Consider the following 27908-nt stretch of genomic DNA (forward strand, 5'->3'; position numbering starts at 1 on the left):
AAAATATAAACTTAGGATGTTTAGGTTAATTAATTTTTTAAAAATTTATTTTTATTAACTACATAATATATTTGGAGATTTAATTAGTTGAATTAGCAATTATATTTTAATTATTATTTATTTAATCACTGATTATTATTAAATATTTAATTAACTTCATGAATTATAATACTTAATGAATAGTAATTCAATTTCTATTTTTCTTTTTCTCCTTTAATATTCACCAAGTTAATTACTAATCAAAGTAATTAAAAAAGTGAAATACATACTATGCTACTTAAAGGGTGTAGCCAAACTTTTCATAAAAATTTAAATTCTTAAAAAAAAATAAATAAATAAAAAAAATTAAAAAACTGAGTATAGCCGTGCGGCTGTACTATTTTTATATAAAAAGGAGGACCCCCAACGTTTCGGCCCCACGTGTCCACTTTTTACTTAAAGTGTACATTGCTTAACTGGCATATTACATAATGTACCCACTGAGCCATGGTTTGCTCAACTCTCACCCATTTTGTTTTTCATATCAATTATGGGCAAGACAAAGATGAAACCAAAGAAGTTGGATTATTTTAGAGTGATAAAGTTTTATTTATATCTTATACACTTGTAAGATTATTAGTATTTTTTATATATAAAGAAAATGTATTTTAACCAAATTTTTAATCTTTTTATTTTATTTCATTTAATTCACGCACCCTCATTCGAAGATATTCTTTATTCTTGAATCGAATGTTGACATGATAAATTTTGGACCAGTTTAAATTCCCAGATGTTATTATATGAGTGTTGAATAAATAAATTTGTACAATTAAAATTACGATGACAAAATTGTACTTGATGTTTCTTGCTAGAATAGTATTTTACTTTATTTTGTTTAAGATTTTGGTGCGCGAAATAATTAAATATTAATGGGGAAAAGCTAATGCAGCTGGTGCAATAAATTGGTGGAATCCAATGTGTCATCCTATATCGATGGCAAAAAGTTGTTGGGAGTTTTGGTAAGTGAATAATATATAACTAGGGATGGTTGTGTCAGAAAAATACAAAAATATCAAAAGTAGGAATTTTGTAAACCTCAAGAACATTTATGAAACAAAACTCTTATTTAATTGATAATATGATAATATAACAAAACATGAGAAATGATTTTATAAAAATATAAACTTTCTCTCTTGACCAAAAAAAAAAAAAAAAAACCCAAAAAAATTTCTGTAGGAGCTTGCAGCTCTATTTCGTCAAGTGTATTTAGAAGTTTATTTCTATATCTCCAGTCTCCGGTTCGAATTTCCCACTTCAAATTTTGTAAGAGAAAAAAAACTCTCTGTCTTACAAAAACAAAGAAAACCCATAATAAGAATATCATAAAAGAACAATGCCGCTTTGCCAGTTAGATTAGGAAAAGGAAAAAAAAAAGAAGAAAAGAATTTAAGAAATACTTAGCGGATAATCATTAGCTCACAGACATTATGATTGGAGCATAATCATCAAAGGTAATGTTAATCACAAGTTATATACAAATCAACCTGAAAAATAAAATATTATAATATAACACTCAAAAGTGCAAAAGCCCGAAGCCCAGCATAATATTACGTAACCAAGTAAAACATGGGCTGGTAGGGGTAAAAGAGTCATCTCACGTTTAGAGCTGAGCAACTCTATATACCAAATAGTCAACATGAATAAGGTCAAACGTTTTCCATGAACAGACCTTCCATTAGCTTGTCTTTCTGTAAAAGTCTCTTTCTACGGGTACGCTTCCTCTCTTTCCTTTTCTTTTTTATTTTTGTTTTTATTTTTAATTCTGTTAGCTTTTTATTAAATACCATTATCCGTCTCAAAGTATTTCTTTGTTCTTATGCTGCAACTTGCTTGATATGCTTTATAGCCAGTCGATGAATTCATGTAAGTTTTAATTTTGTTTCTGCAAGAATTTTAAGTGTCTTGTGATTTTGATCAGATTCAAGAAATATGAAGGTTCTTTTGAGTGTTTGTGTTTGTGTGCAAATTATCAGTGTATAAAAATCTCAACTTTTGGTGGTATTGAGCTGGGTGGTTGTAAGTTTTAGTGGAGAATTATGGTTTGATTTGGGTTGAAATTGAATAGAGTTTATGTATTGAAATCCAAGTTATTGAGACACGCTTCTTCCATTTCATGTCTTAATAGATAAGATTCTTTTCTTTTCTTTTTTCGGGGTTTAAAATCATGGGGATGCAGAGAATTATAGTTGTGGATCTCATGTAATTTATTGTGAGTGATCAGAACAGCTTTTTGGGTGGTCATATTGTGTGTACGGGAACAGGGTTAAAAAATTTGGAGGGCAGGATAGTTAAAAGCATCGCTATTGGTAAATATGACGGTGGAGCAGAAAGCAGAAAGCAGAAGAAGGATTTTCATGGTGACTCAAATTTAATATTAGGAGGGAATTGTTGAGTTGGGCTAAGTTGTATTCTTCTGCGGTAGTTCCTTGATGTTATCTCCGGGTTTTGGCAAGATAAAATGCTTATGCATACTTTATTCTTAGTATAGTTTAGTTTATAATTGATAATTTTGCGACATTAAATTATATGTATTGAATACTAACATATGCACAACACACCCTATTTCTAGGATTGAGAATTAGGACTTCCGTTGCTCGACATAGTTAGTGCCTATCGACAAGTATCTAGACTAGAATTTTGGTTCATACATCTTCCACGAATGTATCTTGGAATCAATGTTGTAAGTTTTTGTGAACTTAGTTGAAATAGATCTTAACTATTTCTTCACCTCCAAAGTCCTAACCCTGTTCTTCAACTTCTAACATAACCACCCAAAAAGCTGTTCTGATCAGCCACGATAAAGTACATGAGCTTCACAACTATATTTCTCTGCAAAAGATCTTTATATGATGCTGTGGTTGGATCTAATTTGCAGTTTGTTGTTCTATACATGCTGATTTTCAGTTCTTATCTCATTTAGCATATTATGGACATAGGTTTGCACCCTCTTCTAGAAGTGTAAGTAAGCTTCATGGATGATAGTCTTGGAAACATAAAGATCATCAAAGATCATTTCAAAGCATCCGCACCTAGTATTGACTCTCTTCAAGACATAGCTTCTTCATCTGTTTCACAACCAAGAACTGATAATTATTTGAGGTATTTCTTTTTCTTTTGAAAAAAGAAGAACAAAAGAAACAAAAAGGTGATTTAATTTGAGAGACTGTATGTTAATTTAAATTCAGTTTGCTTAATCTGGTGTAGCATAGGTCTCATAGCCGTTTGTGGAGTAGGAGAAAGTTAAGAAGTGCAGCATACATGTTGAAGTTTAACTTTTTTAGTATGCGGGGGCTGCCATGGTTGTCTAGCACGGATGGCGAAGAAAAGGTTGATTCAGTAGCTCTTGCAGTTCCTCAATTGGGTTTTATGAGATTTCCATGTCCCTGACCACTAGATTTTCTTTAACTGGCAGGTTGTGCTAACTGCTGTAGAACTAGAATCACTTCGATCGGATCTTGCTGATTTAGAAGAGAAGGAAGCTCACTTGAAAGCTCAGTAAGAGAACTTGATGGTTTTACCATTGAAATGTGATTTAACTCTTTGTAAACTACATACTGTTGCTACTTCTCTTGGCCTTTTAGTTAAATTCTGATGTACCTTGATTGCAGCATAAATACCCCTAACACAATGTATGGCTGACTCTGTGCCAAAAGTGTTTGAAAATTTTCATTTTTGAACTGAGTTCTTATATCGCTTTGGGACTAGACATGGATTTGTTTTCCTTTTGGGATAGGTTATTTGGAGAGAACTGCACTTCTAGCTGAAAATCTGTCTTCTTCGTATCAACCATGACAGGCTTATGTTTTATTATGCAGATTGGAACATGTTGATGAAATTCTGCGATCTGCTCGTCTCTCTGGCTATTTGTACATCCGAACTGTAATTACTACCCCTAAGTCAAATTTTACTTTGAGCCTGTATTTAGTGGATGATACCAATTATGGTTTTTTTTCCCTTCTGATAGAGGTGGAAACCACTACCAGGAGAACCTCCCCCTCTTGATGATACTGACGTTGATGACTGGCTTCCTCGCTTTGTTGTCTTGCAAGGGCCATGCATTTTCTTCTACTTGTTTTCCACAGGTAAATAATCACTGTGTCATAATCCTTAACATTTATTTTATGAGCGTTAAGAATTTCTCTGCCGTTGTGTGGGAATAAGGAATGATTTGACGTTGCATTAACACATCATAGTTTGATTGGTTGGCCATGATGTCGCATTTGCTTTCATTGTGTTTATCTATAGTAGTGTGGAATGCTTCCTCTTATTGATCAAATAGAGTCATAGGTCGCTTTGTCTCTATTTGAGTCTTGACCTTTCTCGACTTTGCTTCACAGGTGTCAAGTACAGTTTCGAAACTTTCATCTCTTTAACAAAGAGGATTAGTTAAATTTGTTGATAGAAGTTTTGCTACAAGACTTGAGACTTGAGAGTTTCCTTATTATCTACACTTTCCTTTTCCCAAGATTAAGAAGATATACTACAAATTCTGTTTATCAAAATACAAAGAATAATGTATCATGGAACATTAATTTACGATCTGCATCTCAAAGACCCTGGATTTTATATATTGAAATTCATCATAGTTTTGTGATGTCCTACCATTATTCTTCTCATATGGACGTAACATATTCTGACCACTGATGAGCTATTTTTTTCCTCTTTTTCCAGATCTGAGTCCTCAAGACTCCACCCTATTATCTGATATTGTTGAAATAGGTCCCTTGCCAAGCGTTACACGAGATGATGAAGGAACACAATATGCATTTTATATCTTAACTAGTCAAGGACTTCGATTCGAGTGCTCAAGTGCTTCTAAGGTACAGGTAAGCCAGTGATTTGTTTTGCAGTCTGTTGTTCTTGAAACTATGCCAATTCATTCAACGTAGATTTTTCCCCCCTCCTTTTGGTTAATAACAAATTGTCAAGTTCTGTATGATCAATCCTACAATTACTTTTCTTCCCAATTTTTCTCAGGTGGACTCCTGGTTGTCAGCACTACAAACTGACTGCAAATTGGGGGGTTCAGATGCCACCACAGCTCCAAATGGCGCATGTGAGATGTGAAATGATACACTTTAGTTCCAGGAAGTTGTAAATAGGTAGAAATTTAAGTTGTATACTCGAACCAGTTAATCTGACTGTGATGTCATTACATTCATTCATATGTTATGTACATAAGAATAGCATCTAATTGAAGCAGCAATGTTAGTACTCATATCTTACGCTTATTTTAGAAGTTGACATTTTCGCAAGGTGTCATGTCTTTAAGAAAGATGAGACTATCTTTCATATAATACTTGTATTTTCATTTTTTAAAAATAAAATTGATAATGGTATCCAGAGAATAAAAAAGCATATGTGGAATATTCTCTAATGATGCACAAATTAGCATAAAAACAAAACAATTCACAAGCACCACCTGACAATATTGAACAACAAATTGCTTTACGCAAAGTGGCAATCTAAGATTGGAACCAAAAAGTGTGGTGTTGAAGTTTGATTACCCCAAGAAAGATTTGATTGTAGCGTATGCTTTGGTGGCTTGGCTGCCTGCAAGCACAAGATTCATTCAAGCAGAGCAATTGAACCAATCATGTGGTCATCTAAATGCAAGCTTTCTAACAGTTAGAGCAGTAACTGTGTGTTCACCCCATGTCTTTGTTGGGGGAAGAAACCTAAAAGGGTAAATTACGAGAATGGTCTTCAAACTTGTATGCGGTGTACATTTTGGTCCCTAAATTAAATTATTAGTCCAAATGGTACATAAACTCTATGTTAATCGCCCATTTGATCCAACCGTTACATTCTGTCAATATTGCTGTTAAATATGAGGGCAAATTGGTCATTTCGTACGTTAAAATTAAAAAAAATAAAAAATAAAATAAAAACTCAGTAATTGGAATATGGGAGAAGAAATCGAAGGGAGGGGGTTTGGGCCTCATGATTTTTTCCTCTATTTTTCTTCAATTATTTTATAATTTTGTATTTATTTTAACCCTATTTTGTTTGTTAATTATGAAAAGTCGTATTTACTCCTAAAATTTGGTTACATTTAACAGAAAATGTAACGGTTGGATCAAATGAGCGGTTAAAATAGAATTTATGTACCATTTGGACTAATAATTTAATTTAGGGACCAAAATGTACACCGCATACAAGTTTGAGGACCATTCTCGCAATTTACCCAACCTAAAATGAAACACAAACTCAACCAACTACCATTGTACTCCAAGGTAGAGATCTCTTTTGGGTTGGGCTCAACATTCACGTAAAAACAAGAAACAGTGATAATTTAAACTACTCTAATATACAAAGAGACGGATCCAACTCGAATAGCATTGGATGAATACTAATTTGCAGATAAATATTTTTACTATTGAGCTATAGACCCGTTGGCTGTGAAGGAGAAGTAATACACACCAGCAACTGTTAAAGCGTGACTTTGGAGCATATCTTTCAAGCTGGACGAACACTTTGTCTCACCTCACCTTTTATTTTTTTGCTTGTTACCAAATTCTCACATAAAATCTTCTATTGAGGACCACGTGAATCACATTAGGTAGGTCCAAATTCCAAACATCCCGACCATAGAACAGTGTGTGTTACAGGAACTTAATAAAATCATATAAATTGAAGAAAGGTCCCAAAGGAAGGGAGACAATGGACCCCCAAAAAATAAAAGTTTAGGGTGGTGGTTTGGTGGTGGATTATCTACTTTCTTCTGCATAATAAATCACCAAAAAGCATATGCTCTGTCACATTTTCACCTCTTGTTAGAATTGAAGAATAAATTAATTTAATAATTTTGATCTCTTTATAGTGGCCACAGCCCAAAATGCGCTATGTGAGGAAGTTTCCTAGGGTTTTTTTTTTTTTTTTTTCCTTTCTTTTCACCATTTTTCCCATTGAAGGTAGGCTGGGTAGTGAAAGGCTTTTCAACTGACTAACTCAGGCAGAGCTCATCGTATACGTCAAGTATCATAATGCAAAGAAGCTTCTTACTTATTTAGGTACTGCCCTTTTTCTATCCCACAAAAGGGCCCAAGAAAAGAAAGAAAATAGCTCCTTCACTTTTCTTTTTATATACTTATTTCCGACATGCATGGAACTTTTTTTATTTATTTGAAAACCATTTTTAGCATATTTTTGGTTGGTGTAACTTATAAACATATTAAACAAGGTAATCTCCCATAATTATATTAAAATAACACAATTATTAAATGTATATATATATATTTTTAATATAAACGATATTCTACGATAATCTAATTTAAGCTATAAAGAAGGATTTGAACTCGGGTGTAGAGTCCACTCTAACCAATTTCACTAAGCTTATATATTCACTATTCGTTGCACTTTCATATTAGCGGCTTGACGCAAGCAATTGATACCTGAATCAAACCCGATCTCTTATTTTCTTTTGTTTTTTAATCATTTTGGCTTAATGTTTTTTTTTTCTTTTTCGGTAAACGAAATTCCCTTCTTTTTTCTTCAATTTTTAAAACCATACCAACCCGCACAGCGGAGAAAGCCCAATTGGGCCAGCTCCGATTCTAAACCGGTAGTTGGTTCTTACGCATCGTATCGCATTCGCATTTCCCCGTACAGTTCGGATAGGTTTTGACTTAACCACAAGCTACAAGCAGACCCCAACCAACCCCTCATATATTCCCATACAACTCTCTCTCACTCTCTCATACAACTGATACACTCTGTCTCTCTCTCTCCTTCTCTCTTCCTCTGAGCCCTTTTCAGCTATTGAAAATGAGCTCTCAGATTTGCAGATCCGCTTATAGGGCTGCCAGGTCCTTCCTCTCTGCTGCTCCTAAGAGCTCTCGTTTCTACTCTGGTAATGTTTCATTGCTTTCATTTCCACTCTGTTTTTAGCTTTGCTACGTGCTTGTTTGGTTTTGATGAAATGTTTGGTCCTTCCCGTAAATTTGGAGCTAGATCGATGATCTGTGAAATCACCATCTGTTTGTTTATATGGAAGCGAAAATTCGAGCTTGACCAGGAAATGAGTAGATTGGATTGTTTGGTTTGAGCTTTTACTTTTCAACGCGAACTACTTTCCAGGATTGCTTTTCCGTCAAAACTGAAAAAATATACTTTTCCATGCAATCATTGTTTTTGTTTATTGACAATTACAATTGGGTTTTTGCAATTCCTTCTCTTCTTTGATGATTGATCTGTTTCTGGATTTGACATCATCGATCCACGTCCGGCATCAAGCGGCCGATCTTGTGGGTCCCACCTACCAACGGTTGATATGTCAATTCTTAGATTTTGATTTTATGATTGATAAGTCTGGATCTTTTCATGTTATGATTGATTAGGCAGTAGCTACATATCATGATCAGTACTCTAACAATCCAACGGTTGAAAAAACAAAAGTTTCATCGACTAATTAAATAGCACCCTTCCTATATTAGTGTTAGATTTATGTATATATATTATGATGTTGTGCTTTTGTTAGTACCTTTATATGTGTTGGGTTTTTCCCACTTGTTTATTTTTACCCACGACAATTTGGGATGATATTTGTGTTTAATCGTGTACCTTGCATTTTGCAGAAGGGCGAGCTGTAGCTTCTGCTGCAGCAGTAACCTTGAGTTCAAAGGTGCCTGTCTTTGCTTCAAATTTTGGAAGAGCTGGTTCCGAAAATGTGTCTAGAGGATGGATTTCAGGAGCTCTTGCCCTTCCTGCTGCAGGTATTGAAAAAATCAAACACAATTTCCATTTTCCTTTTCTTCTTTTTACCATGGTATGATTTTTTGTTTTTTAAATTTGCTCATCTAGACCAAGATCATGCGATCTTCTACAATAATCATTTTAATTGTCCTAAAAGTAACGATATAAAATATTTATATGCTGATTTGTAAACAGGATCCTGTTTTTTGGATCGTTAGATTTGCTTTTGAAAGTGGGACCTCTGTTTTTGTGATGCTATATAAACATTTCTTTTTTAAAGTGAGAGCAAAGGGGAATAGGAAAGGAGACGATGGTTTAGCAGTAAAATGTATCTGATCTCAAAATTTGTTGTCCATAAGTTTGGGCCAACATGAAGAGGGGCCTTGTCCCTTGCCAAAGTTTCAGTATTGTGGCTTCCCGGTCCTCTTCAACAACAACCATACTGTGCTTAGCTAAAGCATAGAAAAGGGTTGGAATATTTTTGCTTGGGATGTTTTCTTGACTTGACTTTCTTCCTTGGTTTCTCCCGACCCGACATTGCAGTTGGATCCCCGAACATATGTTATCTATCATCAAACTTCTGCACTGATCAAATTTTATGTCATTCTTCCATTATTAAAAGAATATCTTTGCAATAGCATGCCCTGATGTATTCTTTTGATTGCAGTCTTTACAAACTATGATCCTAACACTTCCTTTGGTTTCTTTTTTCTAATTTCTATAGCTTACATGCTCGTCGACCAGGAGGTTCATGCTGCAGAGGTACTTTCAATACCTTATGTTCCCATTTTGCTCATTGTTGATTAATATTTCTTTTCTTTCTTCTCACAAAGCTTTTCTTCTGTCATCAGTTGGAACGCACTTTCATTGCTATAAAGCCAGATGGAGTTCAAAGAGGACTGGTAACCATTTGACCTTGGTTTTATTCCGCTGAACCTGAAGTATGGCTGACACCTTTTGTACCTTATTTGTGCTAAGCCTTTTATTTTCTTTTATTCCAGATTTCAGAAATCATATCCCGATTTGAGCGCAAGGGTTTTAAGCTTGTAGGCATAAAAGTAGTTGTTCCTACAAAGGATTTTGCACAGAAGCATTATCATGATCTGAAGGAAAGGCCATTCTTTAATGGTCTATGTGACTTCCTTAGCTCAGGACCTGTTATTGGAATGGTTGGTAGAACTAGAATTCACCTCAATATGACAAACCTTCCATTTGGCCAAACTCATTTTTCGCGAACTCTTACAGGTCTGGGAAGGAGAAGGTGTGATCAAGTATGGTAGAAAACTCATTGGAGCCACAGACCCACAAAAATCAGAACCAGGAACTATCAGAGGTGATCTAGCTGTTGTTGTTGGAAGGTAATGATTTTGCCCTGCAACTCTCTAATTCTAACTTTTAGACTGGAGCAGCTAAATTGAGCTGGTGTTACAGTTCTGCTGCATGTATCACTTTGATCTCACAATCTGTTTATGCTTTTGCCATGCAGAAATATCATCCACGGCAGCGATGGGCCGGAGACTGCCAAGGATGAAATCAACTTGTGGTTTAAGCCAAATGAGTTGGTTAGTTACACCAGCAATGCAGAGAAGTGGGTGTATGGAGAGAACTGATTGAAGTTTTTGTTTACTGTGATCTTCCGGCAATGTAGGTCCCACGTGAAAGAGTGGGGAAAGTAGAGGTTATTGTTAGAATAAAATTGTTTCCATTGAGGTGAGTGAAATTGTTTGCTGCTATTTTGTACCCTAATCAATGAATATCTTCACCGATTTCAAATAATCCTTTACCTCAGTTTTGCTTCATGTAACTGCAGTCTGCAGAGATGTGTTTTACTTGATTTACTTCTTTACTTTTCCCCTAGTTTGAGGATTGGCATGAAAATTCATGTATGGAAATGTTAAATTTTAATAGCTAAAGAAATGTTGTTTAATGCCATTGAAAAAGATCTTGGGTTCAAGTCCTAGCATTCGTGTATTGTGTGAGTTTAGTATATTTTTGCCCCTCTTAAAAGGAAATATCCTTTAAAAAAAATTAAAATTAAAATTAAAAAAACAGCAAAAAAAAGAAAAGAAAAGGGTCCATTGGTTTTTTTATTTTCATTAATTTTTTTCTCCTGAGCAAACAAGAAGGGTCAAACATGTGCTAATGTTAAGAAAGAGCTGTCTGATTAGATACACTCCTAACTAAATCCAGTTTCCTTTTTCTTTTGAATTAAAGATAAAAGGCAGTAATAATCATAGCCATGGAACCTTGCTGTTCTTTGAACAACCAGGAAACCCAATTGAATAAAAATAAAAATAGTAATCCCATTAGGAATTGGACAAAAGAGTTATAATTTTTGGTGTATGTGGGATCAAAGCGCTAGTGAACAAAAGCGACTTATGAAGAAGCGCTTTCAAACATGCTTCCACAATTTAGGATTCTTAATGAAGGCACTTACAAAAGTATCAATCAAAATCAAATGTGACAATTTTTATATGCATTGTATGGCATATATGATTGTCTAATTAATATTGATTTTGTTAAATCAACCACAAAACACATTAGACTAAGAAAATTCAAAATTAGAACATAAAATCATAATCATTACTAAGTAATATTGATCTTTATCAATATCAAGTTTTATGATTTTATCCAATCAAATTTTTTTATTTACATAAATATATATATATATTTTTTAACACTCATATCATAATTTACCAAGACAATGACAATCTATGCGATTAAGAAATTCTATTTTCGGTAAGAATGATCATACATATGCTATTTTTAGTAAAAATGATCGTACAGATAACGTAACCGAACCACCCTAGCCAAGCCAAGCCAAGTCATTACCTTCTCAATGACAACGTACCACAGTAGCTAGTCACTGCTCTATGCCACGTCAGTACACGACTTACTCCAAGCCACGGTAGTTCCAGACCAGCCCAAAAGGACATGGACGCTTTATAAAAATCAAGTTAATTATTATCTCCCATTGGATTCGGAATTGACGTCCACCGAGAAAACCCACAGCTACTTGACAGCCTTTCCTTCCACTATAAATAGTAGACCATCATCTCTCAACGCGTATTCCTTTTCACAAAACACGAAAATTGCTCTCTACTCGTCCCCCATAAGCCCTAACCCTAATTTCGTTCAGAATCTCTTCCCGATTTACGATTCTCGATCAAATTTCTGCTCTCTAAAGTTCGGTAAGTTCTCCTTGTTAAATCTGTCTTTAATATTGTATTAATTAGCGCATAAATTTTGCACTTTTTTCAGCCGAATTTTTTGAGACCTTTTCTGTTTGGTTATGAAAAATCCAGCAAAAAAATTGGCTCTTTGTTATGTAATTTCGGTACTTTAGTTTTTTTTTTTCTTTTTCTGAACGAATACTTAAGCTGAGATTTAATTGTGTTTTCTCTTTCGGAATCTTATTGCTTTCTCAGCAACCAAGCAGTATTATTGGTGTATTTTGAACTTCGTTTGTACCTATTATTGCAAACTCCGTCTCATCTTATAATGTTTAAATATGAAACCTTTTTTTCATGATTGGTTGGTTGATATAAGCATCTAGGATTTTTTTTTTTCAGTTGTTTTTGCTGTCAATTTTTATGTGTAGACTTCTTGTTATGTTTAAATCAGATGGCGACTAAACCACTTACAACTGAAACAATTGCTCTGACTGAGAAGAAGATGGACATGACATTAGGTATTCTTTTAAACCCCCGCCTGTTGTGTTTTTTAAATTATCTTTCATTGTATTCTTTATCCTTGATGAGCTAACGTGTGATAATGTGTGATATATAGATGACATTATTAAAATGTCGAAAGTTGCTCCAAAGGGTAAGAAGCAGCAGCGAAGGGCTTCGGTAAGTTCCTTTGTTTCTCTCTTTTTCATATTTTAAGAGAAAACAACTGTTACTGAAATATTCTCGTAGCACAAAATTGTTGAATAGTATCAAATGTCTCTCCATCTGCAGAATAAAGCCCAGAATTTTGTAAAAGGTGCTGCTCAAGATAAACCAGCAAAGCTGCTGCGCTTTATGGACGCAAGATCTTCCATTAGACAGGTGCGTGAATGATATTGCTGAGGTGAATTCTATTTTTAATTATTTTGTGCATTGTCACTAACATATTGTCTCGTTATTTGGTTCCAATATGTTAATCAGGGGGTTCTAGCTCAGAGAAGGTCAAATTTCCAGGGGAACCAATTTCCCATTGCAGCTGAGGCTGCACGAAAGGCAGCAGTTGCTCCTCTTCGCAATAGAGCTTTTAATCGTAACCGGGTACCTAACTGGAAAGCAAGGTATTAACTTCTAGTTTTGGAAACTTGCAATGCGTTTTGGTTTTTAGTTCTTAATTGGTGGCGGCTCCCAATAATTGGTACCTAATTGTATTGATTGTGAATTTACTTTATTACAGGTAAATATTGGTGTTTCTATATTAGTGATGACCTTCTGCCATTTGCTTCGGATAAAACATTTCAACTCCCATAATTGTGGAACACCTGCATATATTTTGTTTATTCGGCAAGAAGTCAATTTGGGAGTGTTTCAAAGTGTTGATTGTTTCTGTAGATGCCATCCAGAATAGATACCTGCATTATAAATTCTCAATTTGCGATCTGCAAAGTTACCATATGTTGAGTGGTGCATATCTCAAATCATTATGGACATTTTTACAACTGGAGATTTGTGGGGTTGAGTTCACTGGTCGGTAATGGGATCACAAGACTTGGGCAGGGATAAGATTTGCAAGATACGGAAAAAAGTGAAATCAGTTTGATTACTTGAAGTATGTAGCACGTAGCTTGAGCATTATGTAACGTTGGATAGAGCATGTACTGAGGGCTAGTAACTGTTATGCATTCTAAGTGGCTCAGTGTTTGATAGGATTAACTTGTTGACGTGTTCTTCTATGTCGAGTGGGTGTTACTGTAGTTTCCCTAACGGGTTTGGAAGTTAGCACATGTTCCTTGGCTTTGAATTAAAGATATCACCATCTCCAGTTTTTCAGTTCATTCTGAATATGCTGGCTTTCTGCAAGTTATTAAATCACTAGTCCTTCAGATGTGATTTATAGGTCCAGCTTATTGACATGTTTTTCTATGTCGAGTGGGTATTACTGTAGTTTCCCTAAAGAGTTTGGAAGTTGGCACATGTTCCCTGGTTTTGAATTCAAGATATTACTATCTCCTTGTTTTCAGTTCATGCTGAATATACTGGCGTTTCTGCAAGCTTTTAAATCACTAGTCCTGGCATGTGATAGGTCCATCTATTCTACCCATTTTGCTTTAATATTTTCTCTTCAGTTGACCTTGCAAATACGTATTAACAATGTCTATGATCTGGGAGGCAACATTGGAGAGTTCTTCTCCTTTGTGATGAGCCATAGGGTTTTCGGGAAGCTTCTGTCTCATGGAACTTTTCACTTTTTCTAGTTTCTGCTGACTGATACTTACACCTTCCTCCTCTTTGTTTCCTGGGGTATTTATTGCCTGCTGAATGGATGGTTGAGTCTCCTCTGCTTTAAGGTGCAATGGGTTGGAATTAAAGTGGATAATTGCACAACCAAACATCAGTTGCAGATTACAAAAGAACAAACTAAGCAACAGTTGTGTTTCAGGTTTTTTGTGTATAGAAATTTTGTTAAATGGGATAACAGAAGGGGATTAATATTCAGTTGATGAATGTCGAGTAGGGGCCAAGCCTTCTGCCCCTTTGTTGTTTTCCAATTCTTTTAGTGGTTGGAAGCTGTGTCCTGTAGTATGTTTTGTGGTCTACAAGTGGTTGGGGAACCATAACTTGTCGTTCAACAGAAGCTCCAGTGGCTTCCACTCTCGATGTGTTTGCCTGCTTAAGCTGGGATCAGAAATTCCTTGGGGAAGGCATTTTACCCATTTGACGAATGGGATGTTCATTTAGTTTAATGGCAAATGAACCCCTGTTGTGATTCATCAATTCTGCTGCCATGTGAAGGTGTTTTGTTGAGGGTTTCTGTGAGGAATATGTTTGCTTGGTGAGGCTTGAATTCAGATGAAGGTTTGTGGTTAGAAGTACCTTTTGCAGACTAAAAAGGAGCCACACTGCTGAGAGAACATCATTTTCCTACAACTGTTTTTTCCTCTAATGGTTTGTCGCATTAATTGGATATGTTTAGAATTGTGATGGTAAGGCACTTTAACCTCTCATCCAGTTGAATGCATATCTGCTCGTGATCCCCTTGCAATGACAACCTCTCATCCAGTAGAATGCATATCTGCTCGTGATCCCCTTGCAATTACTTGGTGTTGGTGTAGGCGTATTGATAGCCATCATCTCTGTTGTCTAAGTTAGCTAGCTTTTTTAAGACACATGGTATTCAATTCTTCAACCATTTTTTCTATTTCTGGATGCAGGGTTGGTGCTCCAATTCTTCAGAGAAGGGCTGGAAATGTTGGCTACGGTACTAAGGTATTCTTTCTTACTTAATGGTGACCTTTAGATTTTTTTCCCTTCAACATTATCGAGTGTTAGTGGCTTGTGTGGTTGAAGAGTCCTGGTGGTTAATGATTGGCTTTCTTTGGTCATGGTTGAGTAATCTTTAATGAGTGTGAGTTGAATAGTCCTGATGGTATATGATTTCTTTGTTTGGTCAATGACATTGTGGTTTCTAAAAACTTGTTCATTGGGTGTAGCAATCCACCAATTTGGTGGAAGCTTTAAGATTCTTTGGAGTATAAGGAACCAAATTGTAGTTTTTGTTTACACTCTGGATATTACACTTTGGAGTTCCTTTTGTGAAAGTAAATCATTGTGAGAAAAGAAATTGATTTTGACTGGTATTATTAGTGGTTCATCTGGAATCTGAATATATGCCATTTGATCTCTGTTGCTTATGAAGTTGGTGTTTGGTGTGCAGCTGCCACTTCCGCAACAGCAGCAGCAGCAGCTTCGGCAGCAAGAGAATGCACTTCCTAAGCAGAGGCCTCAAACACTCGATTTGCTCTTTGCAAACATGAAGGAGCAAAGGATGAGGGCCCAACCACGCCAGAACAATGCCGTACCTCGCAACATTAGGGGTGTCCAGCAGAGGCCCCCTTGGAGAAGAGGCGGACGATTTGGCAACTGATTCATACACATAATGTGCCAGCTAGAAAGGGTTTTTCTTCTTTTTTTCCTTGGTTCAAGAAGACAAGTGCTGGAATTGAATGTCTACTTTGTCTAGATCCCAATGTGTAGCTGATGAGGGTTCATATCCAAAATATATTGTGGCCGTCCGACTTTTGTTGCCTTTATTTTTCCATTTTTATGACTTTGGAAGACTTTGTTTTCGATCTTGTTTCATTCACTCTCACAATGTGTATATATATGGTAGCAGTCGCTTCTGTTACGGACAACTGTGTAATTCATGCTTTCAAATACCATTTTTTCTTGGTATAATCCATGTTTTTATAATTTTCTGATGTCTCTTTCACCCTCAACATCTTGTTATCGTGTTCGATTGTGCTGTTGTTTCTTGTTATCCGTTCGATTGTGCCAATGTTTCTTTTGGTGCAATTCACGTTTGAATTTCTGGTCTCTGAAAGTAGGTGAGTTCTTCGAGTGTTCTCCAATGTTGGACAAGGTTTCAGTAACCGTAAAATATTGTTCTTAGATGCTAGTGCAATATGATTATGCTAAGCGCAATATGATTTTAATCTGAGCTTCCTTCTATATTCAACTGCTCAACAGTTGATATTTCCATAAGCAAACTAGATTATAAATTGATATCAGATTTGACTGTTTAACTGCCAGAAAGTGACATTCCGTTCTTAACTAACAAGAGAATGAATGGAACGCAGATTTGACTGTTTAACTGCCAGAAACCTCCCATGAGCTCTCAAAATCAACGTGGACGGTGCATGGAACACAGCCACCAAATCAGGTGGGGTTGGAGTGGTGGTTCGTGATTCAACAGGGGCCTTCATTGCATGAAGGGCACGGAAGTTTGATAATGTTTTTTCAGCTTTACAAAGTGAGGCCTTGGCAGCACGAGAAGGTGTGGTTTTGGCGATCGAAAGGGGTTTAACTAATATCTGTTTTGAGAGTGATTCTCTCTAGATCGTTACGGCACTTGGATGCTCATCTTTGGATAGATCTTTCATCGGCCCTATCTTAGAAGACTAAGTTTTTGTTGTTACAGATCACTGGAGAAGGCTTTAATCATGTCCATCAGAATGCAAATGAGGCTACTCACCGCATTGCTCGCTTTGCTTTACACCTTGGAACACTCATCTCTTGGTTCGAGGAACCTCCAGACTTTCTAGTTGATGTTTTATTTGAGGATTGTAACAAGTAGTACTAGTTACGCTTCCTATTAATAAAATCCTATCACTATTCTCTCAAAAAAAACAAAAACAAAAACAAGAGGATGAAGATAAATGATTAAAAATATCAAACATACTAATTCCTTGGCTCTGAGTTGTTGGTATGTACACAAGTATATAAACCATCCTAAAAAGAAAGTAAAAACATCTATGAATTGCGTGGAGGTACTTGAAAAAGAGGAGGCTCAGTTAACTTTGTATTTGGTTCTCTTTTTTTCTGCAGCAGCAGCCCTATTTCCAAATAAATTGAGATGAAAAGAAAAGTAAAAAAGAAACACAAAAATGTTATCATCGACCCTCTTGCTCCATTTCCTTTATAAAGCCCAAGGAAAATGTTCACAGGTGCAAGCACAATCACCAGTCTCCCCACCCAATGATGGATCTTGTTCCAGTAGTCTTGGGCTTTGCTGGTACTGGATGGCCTCACAATGAATTGGCATATCTGATCAAATCAAAGACAACCCCAACAAACAAGGGGAAAAAAAAAAAAAAACAGAAAAAAGATATTCATTAGTTTCGAGAAGAGCACATAACTTCGGTTGCACGGATAAATACTCTTAATCTACAAACCCCTGTGGAACCGAAAATCATAGTTAAGTAGGACTTTGATGAATATTTTGTATTATTTTGAGAGGTTTAAGAGAAGGGGAAAAAAAACACCTGAAGAACACTGAGTGCGAGGATAGCGAATCCAAGGACTCTGTGGGAATTAAAGTCGGCATGGATGAGATCGTAGAGTGTCCTTCCAACAGCCACAGCAGCAAGACCAACAAAGAAGCCCACAAACTGAACTGATGAATGAAGGTAGTACCATAAAGGCTCATACTGCCTAAAATGTCTGGCTATAGGAACTCCAAATGGAATGATTATGCCCCATCCAGTTATAGCCAATATTCCATGGGTCAGCTTCATGCTTGTGCTGTCTACAAAACCAAGATATATAGCACCTGCATGCATGCATATGTACTATTAATTCAATTTCAAATTTGGATAATATTGGTTAATGATCATGTTGAAAAGAAAACCCCTAATATATAATGGAATTGTGTGGCGACGATGGGGTTGGAAGATTCGATATTAGACAATCACTAGGCTCCATAAGCTTAAATTATCAAGGAAATAAGCCAATAATGTATATCAAGCTAACAGTTACGTCATTTACATGGAGAAGCTGACATGTAGACATAGAGAAGCATATAGGTTAAGGCTCCATTATGGGAGTTTTAGAACACTGTCATATACAGAAAAATACAATTTCCCCAAAAACTTAAGGCTGTCTGAAAATGAGCTAACAATGTATGTCAAGCAAATAAATATTCACGTGTGTATGAGAAATGAATTGACAAATGAACCAACCTCTGGAGAAGTCAACTGCCAAGGCGCTTCTGTATTTATGCTTCGGCAGGATATTGTTCTCACCAGGCTTGCCAAACCCGCAAGCAAATAGAAATGGCTGCCGATTGAGACGTTGGGGAAACTGGAGTTGAAACCCCAGGTAAATTATTTTGTCCTTGAGAACAATGGTAGGTGTAACATTGGTGAATTTCAAGTCACCTTTTTCTGGTATCACTTCTTCACTGGTCATACGTCCACTTAGAAAATACTGTTTTACCGTGCCGGATTTACCATCGTTGTTCATCCACCCTACCACCGCACTCGAACTGACCATCATCCCGTCCTTCGACACCCCGACCGAGATCCAATTATTCTCATGTATCCCCATTAGTATCACGGTAACAACGGCGTCTTTATCCTGATGAAACTGTCACGACATACCTTGCGACGTCATGTCATGCGGTCTTAAAAAGTAATTAATTGATTAAGAGTGAAAATGAAATGTGAAATGAGATGATGGTGATCACTTACGCTAATGCTGTAGCCGTGCCAATCAAGAGTTGAACAGATGGATTTAGGGATATCATGGTAGGGTGGAAGAAGAACATTTGAATTTGTTGTACAAAAATTAGGCACTACAATAGTTGTTGCATCATTCCGACCAGCATTGACCAAGCTCTTCTTTGGCTCTAATAACAATATCATCATCATGTATATGAATACATCGGAAAATCTTAATATCAAGTAATTTGAGTTCCCCATGATCACCATTTATGATCAAATGAATTAGAATAAAAAAGAAAGGGGAAGAAAATTTATATTCTGTGAATTTGCATGTTGATCATGATGAAAAAAAATCTATAAATAAAAAGAAAGATATGACAAACTTAAATAAATTTAATTTTTTTTTCCCCATTTTCTTTAAAATATACTTTATGATGTTGGAAATGAAATGCCAGTTTATGAAGAAAACAGGGTTTGAATTCGAACATGGATGAAGACGATCGATGGTTGAACTCAATGTAGAGTGCACAGTGTTTCCCGCCATTTTGCTTCCAAGAGATGGTAGCATTGTCCGACGTCCACTAAATTTCCTGCACCTCTCATGACCGCAAGCTGTAACAACCAGAGAGATATAGAGTAGAACTGGTCAACGAGGTCCTACATTTTGTCCTCCTAATAATAACCAAATTACATAATCCAAACACAAAGATACCGATTGGAAATTATAATACATATAATGCTTATACCTAATTTAACAAGTGATATGCAATTACTCAACCGTTTATAATTTGTGTGAGGTTGTTTCGGTCACTTAGTAGTGCTGAGTAAAAAAATAATAAATTCAGTTATTCAGTATTGTCACGTGACATGAACAATTCCGCACAAGTCAAAACGATTCCCTTTTTTTTCTCTACGAATTCTTTTAAGAATTCTTTTAATAAGGAAGATTTATGTTTTGGCTTCTCTACACAGCCAATGTTATTGAAGAAAATGTTTCTTTTTGTGATTATTTTCATTAAATGGTGGACCTAGTCTTCCTTCCAAATACATGGACGTTACTAAACTTCCATACCTGTCGCTGGTCTTGTCCCAACTCATAACGTCTAATAACCACCTCTCGTTCCTCATCTTTATCACCACAAAACCCATACACACAAACACAGAGACCTCCATTGGTCCATTACAAATTATAGTCTATAGCTTTGTTCTTTACTCTTGGTGGGTACAAACTTCGATCGAACCCATTTCAGAAATGACTTTAATAAACCTCAGCTCCCTATCCCCATGGCTCTCTCGTCTCTCTCACTCCTCTCCACCACTCCCCATTATCACCACCAACGCAACCAACGCCTTGCTGTTCAGAATCCAAACTACTTCCATCAACTTCTCCAAGCTCCTCACAACAAAAGCGTCATTGGGTGAGAGCGAAAGTGGTAGTGGGTTGGCAGAGGACTCTGTCTCCGAGTTGTTAGATGATGAGTTGCTTAGTAAAGTTTCAGGTGCTAAGGACGCCCAAGAAGCACTCCAGATGATCGCAGAAATTACTGGGAGAAATGGTGGTTTTGTGAGTGCTTCTGATTGTTGTGCTATTGTATCAGCTGCTCTTAAAAGGAACAACCCTGACTTGGCTCTCTCTGTTTTTTATGAAATGCGTGCGAGTTTTGATCAAGGTATTGGTTTGGGTTTTAACATCAGTTGCTCTTGTGTTTGGAAGACTAACATTGTTTTTCATCAAAACTCAACATTCCAATTTTCAATTGGATTTCAAAAAAAGAATGGGTTTGTCTATTTATGTTCATCTATGCAAAGCTTGCCTTGCTGACAGTATTGCTGAATGGTAATCTAGAATACATACAACTTATGCCAAATGGGAGTGTGTGTTTGTAAGAAATTTACTACTGAATTCCATTTCTAAATTCATCTGTTGTTTTTAGTACATTACTTGTGGGAAATTAACTAGGGGCATTGTTCTGGGGCAGGTGTTAATGAAAATGGCCCTCTTGTTGAGAGGTGGAAGTGGTCCAGACCAGATGTACGCGTATACACATCATTGATTCTGGGTCTAGCTGCATCACTGAAAGTTTCTGATGCCCTTAGGATGATCAACAATATTTGCCGAGTAGGAGTATCTCCTGCTGAGGAGGTAAAAACATTTCTTTTTTTCTTTGTTTTTTTGCCTCTTTCTTTCAGCATTTGGTTTTTCCCCGAGCAATTACATTTGTATTTTATAACGAAACTATGATAAACTCATAATTGCCAGCTTTAACTGCCCCTCACTTGTTTCTGTTGGCTGATGTCGGTTTTAAACTATTAATTGATTGGTTTTCAATTTTGGACACTTGAAACCAGTAGTCAGGAAATAAGACACTCAAATCATTGTATGTACTTTAATTGTCTTCTTTTCCTTTATTCAATTTGTCTTGGACACATGTGAAAAACATCTGACTGGCTTTAATGTGGTTTTCAGGTCCCATTTGGGAAGGTTGTTAGGTGTCCAAGCTGTATGATAGCTGTTGCTGTTGCACAACCACAACATGGTATTCAGGTATGCATGTCAAAAACCTGTGAACTCATTTTTGAGGAATACATGAGATTGGATGCTTTGTTCAAAGCAATGGTACTCATGCCACAAATCTGGTGCAGATAGTGTCGTGTGCAGAGTGCTGCTACCAATACGAACTTATTTCTGGCAACATAGCTAGTATTGAGTCAGAAGAAATCAGGTGGGTTTATTTATCTGCTTTTTTTTAGCTGGTTAATATTGACTCTCTGTAGTTTCTCTATGTTTGAGAACATGAGCAAGAGCATTATCCGTAACCAGTGTATGCACGATGATCTTGCTCTGAGTTCCTCAGAGAGCTACGGATTAATATGATTTATAACAGTTATACATTGTTTAGCAGAGACTTGTGAACCTGATTACAGTGTCATTTATTGGAATACACATCAAATTTATCACATGTTAATTCTATGTCAATCACACAGCTAATATATGTGTGGTGTTGATCCTGGGATATTGACTTTTTCTAAGGATCTCCTCCTGCCGAACGCAGCATGGATGTTCCAGCTTGGAAAAGGGGGCTACGATTCCTGCAAATAATGAAGCAAAGTGTTCCTGCTGCTGTTCACTCCATTGTGGTATGATATTATTCATTATGAATGTTCAATTTCCCATTTTATATCCATGAAATTCCACCTATATCATATCTATGTTGTTGTTGATCATCATTTTCCCTCTCCTTTTTCAGGTTCAAACCCCTTCTGGTATGGCTCGTACAAACAGGTTTGCTACTGAAACAGTTGATCTCCCAGCACAGGAAGGAGAAAGGGTAACTATTGCTCTAGCAGCTCCATCAAGTGTTTACAGAGAGGTGGGCCCCTTAAAATTTAGTCCTAAGGCTCCCAACTTTTATCCTGGGGAGCCTATCTGCCTGACTAACCATGAAGATGGCCGGGAGTCAAAACTATTAAGAGCCCCTATAAAAGACGGAGGATCTTCGCTAACAAACCCCTCCATCCTTTTTCCAATTGTTGCTGTTTTGGCTTCTGGAAATGCTGCCTCTGGAGTTATAGACCCCAGCCTTCCCCTATTCCTTCCAGTTGCGGCAGTGGCATCTCTTGCTGTTGGAGTTACTCTGAACACATTGGTTTTCCCCCAATTGAGTCGTGTAAGCAGTAAGCTAGTAAATTTATTTTTTTCCCATTATAAGTGTAACTTGTGATACCCAAACCCCCATCCTCGCCCTTCTGAAAAGGGAAACAAAAAAAAAAGATCATTGTTAATTGAAATTTCAGGTCCCTTGCAATTAGTATTTGGTTTCTTCAACCCCTTCACAAGTAATGAGGGTCTAACTTTTCTTTAGGTACGCTAGATGTTTGAGGATTATGCAAGTAGTTCTGTTTACTCAATCTAACATGGTTTGTAATGTTTACATATATTCCATTAAGGACATTTCTTGAACAACTCAGAAATGTATGTTGTTCATAATATACTTGCTTGTTTTGTCAGCTTCCTCGGAGATTGGTGGATACAGTTGCTATCAAGCAGCAACTTTTATCTCAATATGACACACTCCAATCTCGTATAAAGAGCCTAAAAGAAGCTGCTGAGAAAGAGGTAAGCCTCCATGCTAGTTGTGACTGTGATTTATTAAACTTTACAGTGGAACATCCTACATGCATGAAGATTTTTGTTGATTATTTTGTCTAAAAAGTGAGTAGCTATGTGATCATAAAAAAGTGGCCTAATCTCTAGCAATCTGAACATAAAAAGGGTTATTCAACAATTTTGTGGCAGAAATCACGTCTTGCCCTTTTCCTTTCATGCATAATTAACTGAGTGGATTGAAGATATAAGAAAGATGTTCACTTATTTCCTGTGCAGGTCTGGATGTTGGCTCGGATGTGCCAACTTGAGAACAAAATTTTCGCCGTAGGAGAGCCTTCTTATCGGTGAAACTCTCTAACATTATTGTTCTTCCTCTCTTAACTAGTCGTATGATTAGTTGAAATTATTTTATGCTTGAATGTCTTTTTAGTGATGTAGCAAATAACGAGTTAGCATCGGCCTCTGCTTTCAACTTCACTAGTCTGAAACAAATTTGTTTTTCAATATCTAGTGCTCGAAGAAGTAGAGTCAAAAGGGTTCGAGAAGGCTTGGAAAATTCTCTCAGGGGACGGATTGAACTTATTGACAGCTATGCAAGAGTACGGTTTTGTCTTTAGACACAACTTAACCCCCCCTCCCCTCTGAATGTTGTCGACTAATATAGCTATGCTGTCCACTTATCAGATTTCTTCAATGATAGAAATTGAGGTAGAATTGGACTCTGATGTTCTTGCTGCTGAAGCAGCAAGCAATGTGGTAAGCTCAAATTAATTACATAGTTCCTTCCCTTTGATATGCCTTTATACAAGCTAACTAGGTCATTCTTATTTGCAGGAAAATATTGCTGAACAGATACAGCAAACCATGGAGCTAGAAAATCTTGAAGAGGCATCTCCTGACTTTGCATTAACCAAAAAATAAAGAATTTATAATATTCATTCATAAAAGTAAAAGAAAGAATATTATTTGGTTCATGCATTTGTTTGCTAATCATATATACTTTTCTCTGCAGAGATGGAGAATACAAGTTGAAGCAAATGATGAGGCAGAAAGACTTCTTAGTTCCCAACCGATGCCCACAGAACAGGTTTAGGAACCAAAATAATGAAGTAAATGATGAAGCACATGGTGATAACTCCCAAAATATCTCTTTGGTTGAATCAATCAAAGGCCAGAACCAAATTTCTATCACATTCCATGAAACAATGCTGAAGGATATAGGACGTTTGAGAAGCTCTGCCCTGGCATGACTATGTGGAAAGAGCTTGGTCTCTTCAGGTGCTGCTTGTTCATGTCCTGCTGAAAATCATCTAACTTCGGTGGTTTGATTTATGAAGGCATTTCATGTCTATAGAGAATAAACTGACAGTGTCATTGAAATTTCCAATTGATCACCACATTGTAAGTGTTGCAAGAAAGCTCCCATTTGATATAGATAAAGTTTTTATTTCTATTTTTGTGGACATTACTGTCAAAAATCTGATGCTCTGTGTGAAGAATAGATCCCTATGTTTAACTTTTAATCAACTTCGAATGCAACTAGAAAACTTTTTTTCGGATCAAAGGTTGGAACGATTCTCTAACTTCTCTTCTTTCCCTTTCGATAATCACTTGCTGGAGTCAACAAACTTACAGAGATTACAATTGTAGGTACAGACACGACAAAAATCATGTTTACAGTAATGAAAATCAGGTTTTAGAAAGCAACCTGCCCTTCTCTATACTAAGTAAGATGACATGAGATTCCAGCTAATTTTCATGTGGGAAGGCATCGATGCCACGAACCGAAGGATATCTGGCTTTGAACTAACTGCAGGGTGCAGGTTGTCTAACTTCTGATCCAATATAAGAAGGAACTTAGCAATATTAGGGAGTACAAGCTCTCTACAGTGCAAATGTAACAGAGGGACTTTCGACAGAACACTTCCTTTCTGCACATCCAGACCTGCTGGCCTCCGCAACTTGTATGGTAGCCCAGATGTTGGCTCAATATCAACGTGAGGCATTTGTTTCCATCTCCGGTGTACAAACCACCCGTACTTATAGTCGCCCACAATTGGTGTTCCGAGGGCTTCAGCACAATGGACACGGAGCTGTACAAAAATGGCAGAGTTGAAATCAGAGACAACCTAAAATTCAGTATCGGCCAATGGTTTAGGAGACAGAAACGACTCCAGAAAGTTTTACGCTCTATAGCTGCAGTATCACACTAAATCCATTGTACCTGGTGCTTCCGGCTAGTGAGTGGACGTAATTCAATCCATGAGCATCCATTTATTGTGGGACCAAGCACCCGATATTGAGTTATAGCCTTTTGGGAAGCTTCTAATCCTGATTGATGAGCCAAGATGACCCTTTCTGTCTTCCCATTGTCAAGAAGCACCTGCAACCAATGACAATATAGATACAATCACATTATTCCTTCAACACTACAAAAACCAGGAAACTGAATTTAGAGAGGGATCGAGAACCTTTGAAAGAGGAGCACAAATTAAGCCTTCCTTTTCCTTAGGAGAGCCTACGACCAATGCCCAGTACCTCTGATATCTAGCTTCACATGCATCATCCCAAGCCTAAAATTACCCAAAATCCTATCAGCCTTAAGAATAAATCTATAACAAAATTACATATGCGTAATGCTAGCAACACGAGTTATAATACCTGACACGATGATTTCCCCTTATTGAAGTCAGTATATAACCATTGCAGAAGAGAAACACTTTCTTTTGTTCTCCCCATTAAGTGGAGGCCACTGCTCTCTCTGTCAAGCCGATGAACCTATAAAATATGCAAACGGGGAAACAGAGATGAGCTAAAATGTTGGAAATGGCTACATGAATTGGGGAATAAAATAAACTCAAAGGAGAGCCGAAGAGTCCAAGACTGCTCTAGAATACAGCAAAGGTTTCTCCTCGAATTTGATTTAATATGAGTCACGGAAAACTAAAATCTTACCAACTTAGGACCTTCGTTATTACCATAAGATAATGCTGCTGCTGCCAATGCATCCATGCTGTTATGAACTGGCAGATTACCCTAACAGAATCATTACATGTACAGAAATGAAATGGTGGTCAAATTAAACAGTAGAACCCTACAACAAATGTCAAATGGCGCTCCATAGATTCTAACCTTGACCGGCAATTTCGGGGGCTTGTTCAGCACTATTATGGCAGAGTCCTGAAATATAACCAATGTATATCAGAACTAAGAAACCAAAACATCGAACAAACAAAAACTCAATAAGTGTTTAAACTTCAAAACATGCCTTGTACTTGACACGCCTCTGCATGTACTCAATCTCATCAGCATTTGGGTACAATGTTCCACTTGGTATGCAGTCAAATCTCCTTGAAACCCTACTCTCCACAATCGAAACCGGTACGTATACTCTTGCCCCTACCTCCATGACCTCACTAGGCCTAATCTATTTGCAAATTAAATTAAATTAAACCCACATCAAATTAAACACAATCAAACACACCCACAAAGCTCAAGCTACTAAACATGGCAAAAGCAAGCATCTTTACCTTTCTCATGGGTTTCATTTGCCCTTCCTTTTCAATCAAACCTCGGCATTCCATCTGAACCTACAAAATAAAATTGAATTTTAAAAATTTGAAATTTAATAAAAACGTAATTTTTGAAAAATGATAATAACACTACAGTGGTTCTCACTTACAAGGCCTTGCTTGAAATGGGACTGGATGGTAGAGTCGTAAATCCCATCGAAGTAATACTTGACCCAACTGACGGCGGTGACGCGCGAAACGACGCCGTCTTCATGCGACCTCTTCCCCGGCAAAGGGTGGCCGGGGAAGGGCGGCAACGACAGGAGCTGCCTGGGCTTCGGGCCTTCCTTCGGTGGGCCCAACCTGGCCACGTGATTCGACACCCGGATAAGCGGTCCGGCGCTTTTCGCCGGCGGAGGGCATACTCGAGAATATCCCCTCCTGGCCACGTGGCGGCAAAGCACGCGGGTGCTCCTTCTCCACATCGTTTTACATGTCGTACTGAAGGCAACGACACGCGGGAGTGAAGAAGAAGAAAGAAGGTTTGATGGGCCGAAGTGATTAGGCTTGGGGTTGGGCCTATGGGCTTTCTCTTCAGTGGGCCCAACAAACTCAATTATTTTATTTACGACAGGGAACGGTTTGTCGTATTTAGGTAACTGGGGTTGTAAACAGGTGTCTTATGGCCCAAATTGTGGGTTTAATTTAATTTATGTTTTGACGAATGAATGACGAGGAGGAGGAGGAGGAGCTGTAATGTGACATTATTAAATGGAGCGATGCAATACATAGCTAACAAGCCAGCCACGTTTGGCTTTTGCACAGTACATATTAGCTTTCAGCTATTATTTTAATTGTTATGTTCTTCATTATATCATCAAAAGGATCACAAGGTGGGTGAACTGAAATGAGATAGATGGGACCTTAATTAATTAGCTTCCTTTTCCTATACATCCCAATACAATATGTTAGACAAGTTCGAATGTAAAAAAGGATTTTAATTTGCATATCAGTGATCTCAAGTTTGAATTATCCATGACATGTTAATAGTATGTGTTCTCTGTTAATAATTTAAGCATTGATTACATTTTGAAAAATTAAACAAAACACGAAAAATGAACCAAACTGAACCTAGTACTAAAAGGTGTAAGAAATTTATACATGCACCCAATACGGCATGAACAAAGGAGAAAAGAGGTTTGCAACCTAACCATAAAAAAGTCCAAAAATTATAATGGAAGGTCACCTAAATTTTGCATGTGTGAGGTTTCTCATTGGGTTTAATTTAAAAAGAATAAAATAAACATAGAAAACATAAAAAAGAAAAAGAATGTTTATAGAGAATGTGCTAATAATAATTTCCACATGGACATTGATGCACCGTAAT

The 27908-nt window shown here is 36.9% G+C and overlaps 5 protein-coding genes across 9 annotated transcripts; 3 read left to right on the forward strand and 2 right to left on the reverse strand.

Annotated features, from left to right (window-relative positions):
• The first annotated feature begins 1679 nt into the window (after positions 1–1679).
• Positions 1680–10640, forward strand: LOC117627330. 4 transcript variants are annotated; one of them, XM_034359371.1, is made up of 15 exons: positions 1698–1749; positions 2976–3138; positions 3249–3366; positions 3452–3534; positions 3855–3918; positions 4004–4121; positions 4711–4865; positions 5017–5070; positions 7819–7891; positions 8616–8753; positions 9458–9495; positions 9585–9635; positions 9735–9902; positions 9979–10091; positions 10220–10640. In XM_034359371.1, the coding sequence occupies exons 2-15, from the start codon at positions 3011–3013 to the stop codon at positions 10341–10343; spliced, it is 1425 nt and encodes a 474-aa protein (XP_034215262.1). In that variant the 5' UTR covers positions 1698–1749; positions 2976–3010; the 3' UTR covers positions 10344–10640. The 4 variants fall into 4 exon arrangements, with proteins under 4 accessions (XP_034215260.1, XP_034215262.1, XP_034215258.1 ...); XM_034359369.1 differs by lacking the exons at positions 7819–7891; positions 8616–8753; positions 9458–9495; ... (2 more) ...; positions 9979–10091; positions 10220–10640 and having other exon boundaries at positions 1680–1749; positions 2960–3138; positions 5017–5290; XM_034359367.1 differs by lacking the exons at positions 1698–1749; positions 7819–7891; positions 8616–8753; ... (3 more) ...; positions 9979–10091; positions 10220–10640 and adding an exon at positions 1775–1902 and having other exon boundaries at positions 5017–5290.
• A 1037-nt stretch (positions 10641–11677) lies between these two features.
• On the forward strand, positions 11678–16151 carry LOC117627475. The gene is made up of 7 exons (XM_034359592.1): positions 11678–11924; positions 12358–12424; positions 12523–12584; positions 12696–12785; positions 12885–13021; positions 15113–15167; positions 15616–16151. Exons 2-7 carry the CDS (start codon positions 12358–12360, stop codon positions 15823–15825), a joined length of 621 nt encoding a protein of 206 aa, XP_034215483.1. The 5' UTR covers positions 11678–11924; the 3' UTR covers positions 15826–16151.
• A 1007-nt stretch (positions 16152–17158) lies between these two features.
• LOC117628506 (cytochrome b561 and DOMON domain-containing protein At3g61750-like) lies at positions 17159–19378 on the reverse strand. Its single transcript, XM_034360981.1, has 4 exons — positions 18929–19378; positions 18419–18824; positions 17723–18009; positions 17159–17504 (listed from the first exon to the last, which is right to left on the reverse strand). The coding sequence occupies exons 1-4, from the start codon at positions 19166–19168 to the stop codon at positions 17211–17213; spliced, it is 1227 nt and encodes a 408-aa protein (XP_034216872.1). The 5' UTR covers positions 19169–19378; the 3' UTR covers positions 17159–17210.
• A 640-nt stretch (positions 19379–20018) lies between these two features.
• Positions 20019–24507, forward strand: LOC117628354. Of its 2 annotated transcripts, none has more exons than XM_034360781.1 (12): positions 20019–20571; positions 20881–21044; positions 21369–21446; positions 21545–21624; positions 21955–22039; positions 22150–22569; positions 22911–23018; positions 23286–23353; positions 23521–23608; positions 23694–23765; positions 23844–23897; positions 24022–24507. In XM_034360781.1, the coding sequence occupies exons 1-12, from the start codon at positions 20154–20156 to the stop codon at positions 24100–24102; spliced, it is 1716 nt and encodes a 571-aa protein (XP_034216672.1). In that variant the 5' UTR covers positions 20019–20153; the 3' UTR covers positions 24103–24507. The 2 variants fall into 2 exon arrangements, with proteins under 2 accessions (XP_034216672.1, XP_034216673.1); XM_034360782.1 differs by having other exon boundaries at positions 22150–22272.
• A 68-nt stretch (positions 24508–24575) lies between these two features.
• On the reverse strand, positions 24576–27006 carry LOC117628355 (RNA pseudouridine synthase 3, mitochondrial). The gene is made up of 9 exons (XM_034360783.1): positions 26692–27006; positions 26540–26599; positions 26278–26436; positions 26142–26189; positions 25965–26045; positions 25671–25787; positions 25481–25582; positions 25234–25392; positions 24576–25102 (listed from the first exon to the last, which is right to left on the reverse strand). The coding sequence occupies exons 1-9, from the start codon at positions 27004–27006 to the stop codon at positions 24728–24730; spliced, it is 1416 nt and encodes a 471-aa protein (XP_034216674.1). The 3' UTR covers positions 24576–24727.
• Between the last annotated feature and the right edge of the window lie 902 nt (positions 27007–27908).

Source organism: Prunus dulcis, chromosome 5 (genome assembly GCF_902201215.1).
Source record: "Prunus dulcis chromosome 5, ALMONDv2, whole genome shotgun sequence".
Classification (NCBI taxonomy): Eukaryota; Viridiplantae; Streptophyta; class Magnoliopsida; order Rosales; family Rosaceae; genus Prunus; species Prunus dulcis.

What these genes read in the sequence shown, in the direction of transcription:
- LOC117628354 (XM_034360781.1), top strand. Translation starts at nt 20,154, where the DNA reads ATGACTTTAATAAACCTCAGCTCCCTATCCCCATGGCTCTCTCGTCTC. An exon ending in ATTGAGTCAGAAGAAATCAG is followed by an intron (nt 21,625 to 21,954) that starts GTGGGTTTATTT and finishes TGCCGAACGCAG; the next exon opens with CATGGATGTTCCAGCTTGGA. An exon ending in AGCTAGAAAATCTTGAAGAG is followed by an intron (nt 23,898 to 24,021) that starts GCATCTCCTGAC and finishes TTTTCTCTGCAG; the next exon opens with AGATGGAGAATACAAGTTGA.
- LOC117627330 (XM_034359371.1), top strand. Translation starts at nt 3,011, where the DNA reads ATGGATGATAGTCTTGGAAACATAAAGATCATCAAAGATCATTTCAAA. An exon ending in GAAGCTCACTTGAAAGCTCA is followed by an intron (nt 3,535 to 3,854) that starts GTAAGAGAACTT and finishes TTTATTATGCAG; the next exon opens with ATTGGAACATGTTGATGAAA. An exon ending in TCTTGCCCTTCCTGCTGCAG is followed by an intron (nt 8,754 to 9,457) that starts GTATTGAAAAAA and finishes TAATTTCTATAG; the next exon opens with CTTACATGCTCGTCGACCAG.
- LOC117628506 (XM_034360981.1), bottom strand. Translation starts at nt 19,168, where the DNA reads ATGGTGATCATGGGGAACTCAAATTACTTGATATTAAGATTTTCCGAT. An exon ending in GGCAGTTGACTTCTCCAGAG is followed by an intron (nt 18,010 to 18,418) that starts GTTGGTTCATTT and finishes GCATGCATGCAG; the next exon opens with GTGCTATATATCTTGGTTTT. An exon ending in TCGCACTCAGTGTTCTTCAG is followed by an intron (nt 17,505 to 17,722) that starts GTGTTTTTTTTC and finishes TGATTTGATCAG; the next exon opens with ATATGCCAATTCATTGTGAG.
- LOC117627475 (XM_034359592.1), top strand. Translation starts at nt 12,358, where the DNA reads ATGGCGACTAAACCACTTACAACTGAAACAATTGCTCTGACTGAGAAG. An exon ending in CAAGATCTTCCATTAGACAG is followed by an intron (nt 12,786 to 12,884) that starts GTGCGTGAATGA and finishes TATGTTAATCAG; the next exon opens with GGGGTTCTAGCTCAGAGAAG. An exon ending in ATGTTGGCTACGGTACTAAG is followed by an intron (nt 15,168 to 15,615) that starts GTATTCTTTCTT and finishes TTTGGTGTGCAG; the next exon opens with CTGCCACTTCCGCAACAGCA.
- LOC117628355 (XM_034360783.1), bottom strand. Translation starts at nt 27,006, where the DNA reads ATGTGGAGAAGGAGCACCCGCGTGCTTTGCCGCCACGTGGCCAGGAGG. An exon ending in CCCCGAAATTGCCGGTCAAG is followed by an intron (nt 26,046 to 26,141) that starts GTTAGAATCTAT and finishes TGATTCTGTTAG; the next exon opens with GGTAATCTGCCAGTTCATAA. An exon ending in AGGGGAAATCATCGTGTCAG is followed by an intron (nt 25,583 to 25,670) that starts GTATTATAACTC and finishes GGGTAATTTTAG; the next exon opens with GCTTGGGATGATGCATGTGA.